General features: G+C 42.8%; 1 protein-coding gene across 1 annotated transcript in view; it reads right to left on the bottom strand.

The window, feature by feature from the left end:
• Positions 1-227: 227 nt before the first annotated feature.
• DGKQ (diacylglycerol kinase theta) overlaps positions 228-9,141 on the bottom strand; it is a 69,957-nt gene continuing 61,043 nt past the window's right edge. Inside the window, exons 21-23 of the mRNA XM_015417410.1 lie at positions 3,857-3,968; positions 856-1,008; positions 228-331 (exon numbers count right to left, since the gene is read on the bottom strand). Of these exons, the coding sequence (XP_015272896.1) occupies positions 233-331; positions 856-1,008; positions 3,857-3,968 (364 nt within the window). The 3' untranslated portion in view covers positions 228-232. The remainder of the gene's footprint in view (positions 332-855; positions 1,009-3,856; positions 3,969-9,141) is intronic.

Raw genomic sequence — 9,141 nt, 5'->3', positions numbered from 1 at the left:
TGGGAAATGGTTGGCTGAAAGGCTACCTAATGCAAAAGTCTCTGATCAGCCCATGACGTATGAATGTCTATCTCATGACAGCCACAGGAGAGGCACCGTACAACAAACATGGAATATAACAAAAGGCTCGTAAGTAACCCTTCTTAACCTGAGCTGCACAATACAGCTTTATCAGGCAGGTCCACTTGGTCTACAGTAGGTGTGCTGCAATTGCTCTCGGGGTCTCTCTCGGTCAACGGCCCATGTCACCAGACGCCGTGCTCTCGGTTCTGGAGTCTTTCACATACCCAGTTTTTTTCTGCTTCTGTTTTGATTTCTTTAACATATGAACCTTGAATTTAAAAAATAAAAAGACAGTCACTTCAAACCAACCTTTGTTCAAAACATATCCTTTCTCAAGGAAGAAGTAGTAGTAGTAGAAGAGGTGGTGGTGGTGGTGGTGGTGGTGGTGGTGGAGGAGGAGGAGGAGGAGATTGGATTTATACCTCCCCCTTCATTTGGAGTCTCAAAGCTGCGTACAAACTCCTTTCCCTTCTCCTCCCCACAGCAGTCACCCACCCTGTGGGGTAGGTGGGGCTGAGAGAGCTCTTTCAAGAACAGCTCTTGAGAGAACAGCTCTGACAGAACCATGGCTTTTCCAAGGTCATCCAGCAGCTGCAAGTGGAGGAGTGGGGAATCGAACCTGGTTCGCACAGATCAGAGTCTGCACACTTAACCACTACACCAAACTGGTTCTCAATAGTTTTCAAAGTTGAGGGCTTGGAAGAATGTGTCGTTCTACAGGCAGGAGGTCTGTGCATGGGTTTCTCTCTCCAATAAACAGAAATGCATGGGGACAAAATCTAGAGGCGTTACCTTTGGTCCTGCAGCAGAAATAATTATCTGGCCTGGTGGCTGGATCCAGGGCTCTCCATCTACTTGCACAGGGATGGGCTTCAGAAGGGTCAAGCGAAAGTAGGAGCCTTGGGCAATGCGGATGCCTGAACGGAGGCCACCCTGGACCTGGCCCTATATTAAGAGTAACAGAGTCAGAACAGTCCTCCTTAAAATGATCATATTTGCCCAGAAGGAATATTAGGTTTCTTTCCAGGTGTACAATCACGAAAAAGAAGGGTCACCTTACATAGCTGTAACTAGTATGAGATTGTACATTGATAAACATTTTGGCGTATAAGTTTTCTTAGGAAGAGTCATCTTACATTCACGTTTGTCTTTCTTTTAGGTAACTATGATACATTCAGGTTGAGAGAAGCCACAAAAATATTAAAATTCATTGTACAAAACTGATGTGCTAGATTCGAATCCAGTAGCACCTTAAAGACCAGCAAGATTCTCAGGGTGTGAGCGCTCAAGAGTCAAAGGTCCCTTTCATCAGATACCTTCGATTCGCAAAAGCTTCTACCGCCAAAATCTTGCTGATCTGTAAGGTGCTACTGGACTGGAATCTAGTTCTTCTACTGCAAACCAGCACAGCTAGGTTTTAAACGAAAACTGGTGTGTAGTATAGTGGGTATTTGCTCTTACGAAAGAAAATTTTTGTTACGGAAATGATTATTATTTATTGTAAGGCAGTTACATACAGGAAGCATATAATAATATAAAGTATGTAACCAAGTTCATAAAATAGGTATGCAGACCGACTGGGCAAACCCCCTAAATACTAACATCTAAATTTTCAGTCCACTCAATCGCAGTTGGGGAGAGTTCGAAGAGTTCCATCACATCTCCCTGGAAAGCACAACGCTCACATTCCTGTGTCAGATGGAAAATAGTTTGGCAGGCTGCACCACAATCACATTCGGATCCTGGTATTTTGCCCCACTTAAACAATAGGTCTGCACAACTGCCAAAGCTAGCCATCTTCCGTACTTTACATGGCCAGTCAAATCAGGTTATGGATATTAGGTGGAACTGATTGCATCCATGTTTGCAACTTTTCATTCCCTAAATCAAAATTCTGTGATTGCAGGAATTTTGCAGATCTTATGGTTGAGTGTCAGGATCTTAGTCTGGATAAGCTCACGTCAGCCATGTCTCTGGGGATAGGCAGCTCTCTGTTTTCAATTATCTTTCTATTCATGAAGAAGAGCATCTTATCTTTGGAGTTGCAGGGGAGCAATGTGGCACAATGCGGGTAGCCAATAGGTCAGAGTGGGATTAATGCATCCACTGATGCTTCTCATTGTTGAGTTGGGACATCGAGTTTGTGGACATGGGTGCTGTTGAGCCATACTGAATTACCGTATTTCACAGCACTACACACCAACCACAAAGCTGAGCATCTGAGTGTTGTAGCAGATGCACCTCAAGTTGTACCACATCATTTTTGGAGAATGTTGTTTCGCATGCATATTTTTTCCACTACATTGGTCCTGTCCAAGGTAATGCCAAGGTACTTAGGTGTATAGTTGTGTACAAGTCAGGTGCCATTAAGGTAGACATTCAGTTCACGGCTGGCGAGATTGTTATTGAGACAGAAACAGGAGCTTTCTGTTTTTCCTGGACTTGGGATAAACCATCATTTATGGTAGTAGTCAGCCAAATTTTCATGGTCCCGTGTCAGTATTTCCTCAGTTCTTAAGATTGATTTGTCCCTTACTGCAATTGCCATGTCTTTAGCATAAGCAAACTTCCCGGATATCGTCTCGGGAACACCAGAGATGTATAGATTAAAATGAACTGGAGCGAGAACTGAGCCCTGGGGTAGACAGTTATTGGGGTACAATTCTAGATTGCTTCCTTATGGTGCACCTTGGATAATGCTAAAGAACTAGAACTTCCGGCTGCCGGACAATCATAGGATCTCCTGGCTACACTACACACATGGAAACAATCAGCCAAACAGTCCTCTTCAGGACTACTGGACAAGGGGTATAGGATACTGCACCAAATCTGCAAAATGAATATTATGTAAATCTATCATCTCATGAAACATTCCCAGGACTACAACCTCAGACAGCATTTCTGAAAAAGAATTTTTCCTATCAAGATGCTGACTACAGCTCAATAAGCAATAAATTACCAATTTCAAATCAAACTAACTTGAAGTAATTCTCTCTGGAACAATTAAATAGCTCCTTTTACTATTGATAACACTTATGTTGTTGTTTTGATGTTTTTATTGCACTGTTTCTTACTTTGTGAGCTGCCCCAAGCAGATTTTCAGAGTGAGGTCATATATGTTTTCTAAATAATAAATAAATCTGTTGGAACATCTGAAAGCTACTCTAAAAAACACTCCAGTTTTCTAGAACGCTAAAAAAAAACCCAACCCAGTACATTTGAGACAGATATTAACCAGGTTTAAAGTCAGGAAGAGAAATATTTAATTTCACAGCAAAATAAGTTGTGTTGAAAAAGAACTGCAGTTATACTTTTCATTGTCTGATACACCATCTTCTGACTCATTTGCTACACAGGCCAAATGGACTTTTGGTTTCCAGTAAACCTCATATGAATTTGTTCCAGCCAAAACCCAAGCTTTTCAGAACCCATTTTGTCCTAGCTCCTTCCTATAATTTGAACCGTTCTTTAAACCTAGTGACAGATAGTGATATTTTACCAGTTTGCAACAACAGCCAGCTAACTTTATTAAACTTCCTATTTTTTTCTCAAGCTTCGAACTGATCACAGAAGAGTAAACCTTCTATGAATATTGTGTATATATAGCGTATATATTGACATTTTTCATTTGGATCTCATCTTGATATATTTTAACATGATAAAATAATCGGTTCAAGTGGCAAAAACAATTATTATGGTGTTTTTATTTTATTTATGAATGCGTTAAATCCATGAGGTAATCCAGGCACTTCCATTTGAGTCTTTTCCTGATTTAGTCAAAACGGACACTTACCATGTGAACGACTCCGGTGACGCCAACAACTTCCAGTAAGCCATCGTCAATTCTTGGCTTCTCAAACCGATTATCATTATCAGAGCCCCACAGATCAGCACCAGAGCCCCAGCTGCACAGAGAATATAGAGCAAGATGATCATTGTTACCACACCGTTGTGTGTGTGTGTGTGTGTGTGTGTGTGTGTGTGTGTGTTTTTTTAAGGAAGTACCTTTTCAAAATCGAGTGCACCAGACCCTTCTATACAAAATGCTCTATCATAAAACGACAAAAATCAGTGCTCATGAAGATTTACAGAACAGAACTTTTCTTCCTTACAACTAGGGCCACTGTCAACATTCCACAGAGGCGGACATCTGGCCACTGTCAACATTCCACAGAGGCGGACGGGTGCACATCTTTCCCCCTTTTGCCTGCAATCCAGAAGTGCCAGGAGATGAAGTTAAGCTTTTCATGCGTCCTTGTTGCTACCGGACAACTGATCCATAGCGCTCATAAGAGAAGGAAGGGGATACAGGGGGAAGGAAGACTGGGGAAAGCTTCCAGACTTAAGTGGAACATGGGTGGGTAATTTCCTCCATTCCGCCTGTTAGAGATTCTTTTCCCGGAAGGAGCCCCATCTCATCTGACTAAGCACAATCCCTGATTTCATTTCCTCCTCCAGAAAGTCTTAACTGTCTACTCAAGCTCACTTTCAGGAGACGTCTTCTCATCACTGAAGCTACCCAACAATCCCCATAGCTTAATATTGTCAAAAAACAATACAAAACACATCTAATCCAGATGGTGGGCTTACAGTATTGCATTAATACTATATTGAAACGAGCACCAGTGGGTCAAAGGAAGTTAAACGTAAGACAGGCTCAATATGGATTCAACTTCATGAAAGATAAGAAGCTTCCTCTACGGCAGAAGCATGCCGCTTTCAGTGCTCACACCATGACTGTAGCTGTGCTCAATACACAGCTGAGCCCCAGATCAGACAGATTTTATTAAGGATCACAAACAGTAGCATGTATAACTTTTTCCTCTAGAACCTTTCATTTTACTAGGTAGACCGCTAGCCTCAGACACAGCCATCACTGGCATCAGAGGCAAGAAATCTTCAATTCTTTACTTGAAAGATTATGAAGCAGTGAACTTTTGGTCAGACTTTAGTTTTTTAACTTGATGACCTGCAGGGGGCACTTCAGGATACATTATATTAAAATGATACCCAAAGAACAAAAACAAAAAGCCACAAGCAGGTGCGGGCACGGCTACAATCTAACAAACCTATGAACACATTAAAGTCCCAGCAAATAAGTTACAAAAAAAAAAAACCAAACACAAACACACAGATATTCACATTAACCCTGTTGACATCAGCCAGTCAAGTCAAGCTTCCAAAAAGAATGGAAACTCAGCATGTAAAGAGACGTAACCACTTTCACACACTTCCTTTATTTTATTTGTGTCAACCAAGAATAAAACATTGCCATAAACAGAGTGTATTTGGAACTGGGAATTATTCTAAACCAGACCTCTCAGAATCCTAGACCTATAATTCATTCTTGATTACAGATTAGTGACACATGCTAGAAAATAAGGGGTGAATACAGCAGGTGAGACATAAGCAGTGTTCCCTCTAAGCTGAGTTAGTGTGAGGTAGCTCACAGTTTTTTAGCCTCCAGCTCACATGTTTTTGTCTTAGCTCAGGAAGGATGGCCCCAGAGCAAACTCATTTATGCAGCAGCCAAATCACTCGCTCGCTGCTTTAATGCCAGAAGCTCACAAAGTAGAATTTTTGCTCACAAGCCTTCACAGCTTAGAGAGAGCATTGGACATAAGTGAAGATTTTTATACTTAAACCAACATTTAAAGAACTCATTCCATCTTAAATGTAAAAAAAAATGAAGGCTCTTTTTATCATATGTGGTGGACTTGTGATAAAGCTGTGACTTTTTGGACAGAGGTGCATGATGAGATGCAAAAAATTTTGAAATGTACTTTTAAAAAAGAACCGGAGATACTACTTCTAGGTTTAAAGATGGAAGAAGTAAATGTAGGGGAAAAAACTCTGTTGTGGTATTTAATTACCACTGTGAGAATGACATATGCACAATTTTGGAAGGAGGACAAAATACCTGACAAATGGGAATGGATACGGAAAGTTTTGTTTATGGCTGAAATGGATAAACTAACAAAAAAATTGAACAACAAAGAAGATAAAGACTTTTTTGAAGAATGGAAAGATTTTAAAGAATATTTAGAAAATAATTGGGATGTTAAAAATAATTTACTGTGCTTAGATAATTATTAAGGGTTGAAATATTAAAAAGTGTGAATTATATAAAGTAAGATTGTTACCTTGAGACGTGAAATGAAAATGAGAGAGAAAAAGGGAATTATATTATGTGTGAGTAGGGAGAAGCATTGCGGGAAGCCACTGTTTGGGGGGGGGGGGGGATAAGAGAAATGGATTTGGAATTATGGGAATGTAATTAAATGTTGAATATGTTATATCCAAAATAAAAGTTTTTTGGGGGGGAAAAAGAACTCATTCCATCTTAGACCCTTGTTTGCAGCTCCGATATTTTTTCACTGTGGGGCATGCGAGGTCTTTGGATCAAACCAGATAGCCTTTAAACACTGCTGGATTATGCAACCAGGCGTTATCACCAAGGCTTGTGCACTGGGGGTGGTTTTGCCTCCAGCTCCATGCTGTGCCCTAAGTGGGATACAGGTGTGCCTGGTACACAAATTTTATCTTTTTTGTGCCACAGCTCTGCCTTCAAGCACAGCTGCACATGCAAAAAAAGAGCAGAGATTTAATCTGTAGGTAAATGGATTTCAGGCAGCAGGGCAGGGAAAAAGAGACCTTGGAAAACTGCTGGCAGCTGGTTGCAACAGGCAGTGCCAGGCTACATGAATCAATGGTATGACTCAGAACAAGGTGGCTTTTTCTGTCCTCATAGCAAGCTGAATGGACAAAGACAGCAGGAGGGGGGATTAACAGAGCCACCAACTCATGGTGGTCACAAAACAAAGACTGTGCTTAACATGGATGCCTTCACACATTTTTCTATGCCTTAGAAACAGGGCTTTTTTTCTGGGGGAATGCACAGGAATGCAGTTTTGGAACCTCTTCAACAAAATTCTTTTAAAAAAGTTTAAAAGTTAAAATGTTTAAAACGTCATCTCCCTCTTGAGAGTTCTGGCACCTCTTTTTTTTTAAAAAAAAGCCCTGCTTAGAACAGTTCAGATTCATGCACATGAAGTGTGGAAACTATCCCCGAATCAAGAATTACTGTATCTGTAAATGGAAGGGTGCATGCCAATCCCGAAACCAAGAAAACCAAGCCATCCATAGATGATGTAGGGTTTCTATGTACTCAAGGGGACACCTCAATATGCAGTGAAGGATGACTTTGTAAATTAACTGAAAGAGGAAAAGGCCTCCAGAAAAACAGACCAATGAGGACTGAACGTGCTTCTAGAGGTATGAAATGCTGACAGCAATTGAGTCATTTGCGGGGAGGAGCAAAACCAGGAGAGGGGTGAGGAAATTGGGCCTGCTCAGCCTCTGACAACCATACAGCATAATCCCAGGCAGAATTACTTAGGACTGTACTGAAAGTATCCTGGAAGGGGGAGATGGGGTGAGAATTTCCAAACTGTTTACCCCCCCCCCCAAAAAAGGCAAGTTCCTCATAGCCCCCAGCTTGTGTCATCTCACAGTAAACATCACAGTCACATACACCTACCAAGACAGTGGCAAAAGGAGCTCACATGCAGACAAACCTAGGATCTCTTCATTTGCAGAGGGCTCCCCTTGGTTTACAGAAAAATATTAACGGGAGCCTTGAAGCACCCTGAAGACTCACTCCAGCATAGGCTTTCATGGACTAGAAAGCTTGTGCTGGAATAAAATTTTGTTAAGTTTATACAGTCCCGCAGGGGTCTGGTTTAATATTGTTGCAACAGACAGAGACTGCTACCCCTTCGGAAGAGAAACATTAGTCTGTTTATTAAAGACAGTCCTCTTCCCCAAAAGCTTGATGCAAACCTAGCATGCTCATAGGATGAAAGGTTATTCAAATGAGAAAGACAGGGAGGATGGAGCCGGTCAACTTCCCTAAGAGGTTACAGAGTACCCTGGTGGGGCAGCATTCCCAAACTTTATCCCCTGTGCCTCCTCCAGTTGGTTCCAATGTAAAGGTTAAATGCTGTAAGTGAAGTGCTGCTTAAGACAAACTCCAGCATGGTATACAGACTTGGAGTCCCTACTACAAATAATCACTACAAATACTATATAGAGAGGCTGTGGCTATCAGGGGTGTGCAATTTTTTCCCCCATGGGTATTTTTTTGTTTCGGTCCATTGGACCTGGAAAAAAATTCAGGACCCCCCCCCCCCCGGGAAATCCTGAATGGGCTCCACGCAGGCACAGCAATCCCGGCTAGGCTGCCCTCTCCTGCTGCCTGCCGCCCAGTTTAAACCAGGTGGCAGGAGAAGGCAGTGCAGAGTGGTGCCAGCAGGGAGCTCTCAACGACTCACTGACCCAGCTGATCATAGACTGGCTTCTCTTGCAGCCCAGTTTAAACCGGGCTGCAAGAGGAGCCAGCCAAAGCGGCTGATCCTCGGGCTGACTTCTGCAGCCTCTTTAAAATTTAAAGGGACTGCATAAGCCTGCCCGACAAACAGCTGAGAGGCGGGAGCAATCTGCTCCTGTCTCTCTTCAGTTTTCAGATCTACCTAAAATTCCTGATCTGGGATTTTCTTTTCCTGGTTTTCCCGAGAAAACTCATATTTGGCAAGCTGAAACATACCCCCACCCCAAATACCGAAAATGTATTTTTGGGTATATTTTCAGCTTGGGTAGGGCCAAATGCACACCCCTAGTGGCTATTAATGAGTCTCTCTAGAAGGGACCACATTCAGCCTGTGCTGAAAGCGCTGCACTGGTTGCCAATAGCGTACCGGATTCGCTTCAAAGTGCTGGTTCTTACCTATAAAGCCCTACATGGTCTGGGTCCAGCCTACCTAAGGGACCGCCTTTCCCCGTATGTTCCCCCAAGAGCACTACGGTCTGGGGCCCAAAATTTACTAACTGTCCCGGGCCCCAGAGACGCAAAACTGGTTGCTACGAGGGCCAGGGCCTTTTCAGTAGCGGCCCCTACCTGGTGGAATGAGCACCCGGAGGAGATCCAGGCCCTGCAGGATTTGATGCAGTTCCGCAGGGCCTGCAAGAAGGAGCTCTTCCACCAGGCTTTCGAGTAGGGGCCGCCGCCCCCCCCCCCCC

Source organism: Gekko japonicus, unplaced genomic scaffold, assembly GCF_001447785.1.
Source record: "Gekko japonicus isolate JY-2015 unplaced genomic scaffold, Gekko_japonicus_V1.1 scaffold2598, whole genome shotgun sequence".
Classification (NCBI taxonomy): domain Eukaryota; kingdom Metazoa; phylum Chordata; class Lepidosauria; order Squamata; family Gekkonidae; genus Gekko; species Gekko japonicus.
Note: the sequence above shows the minus strand (reverse complement) of the source record. Positions and strands in the feature narration are given on the sequence as shown.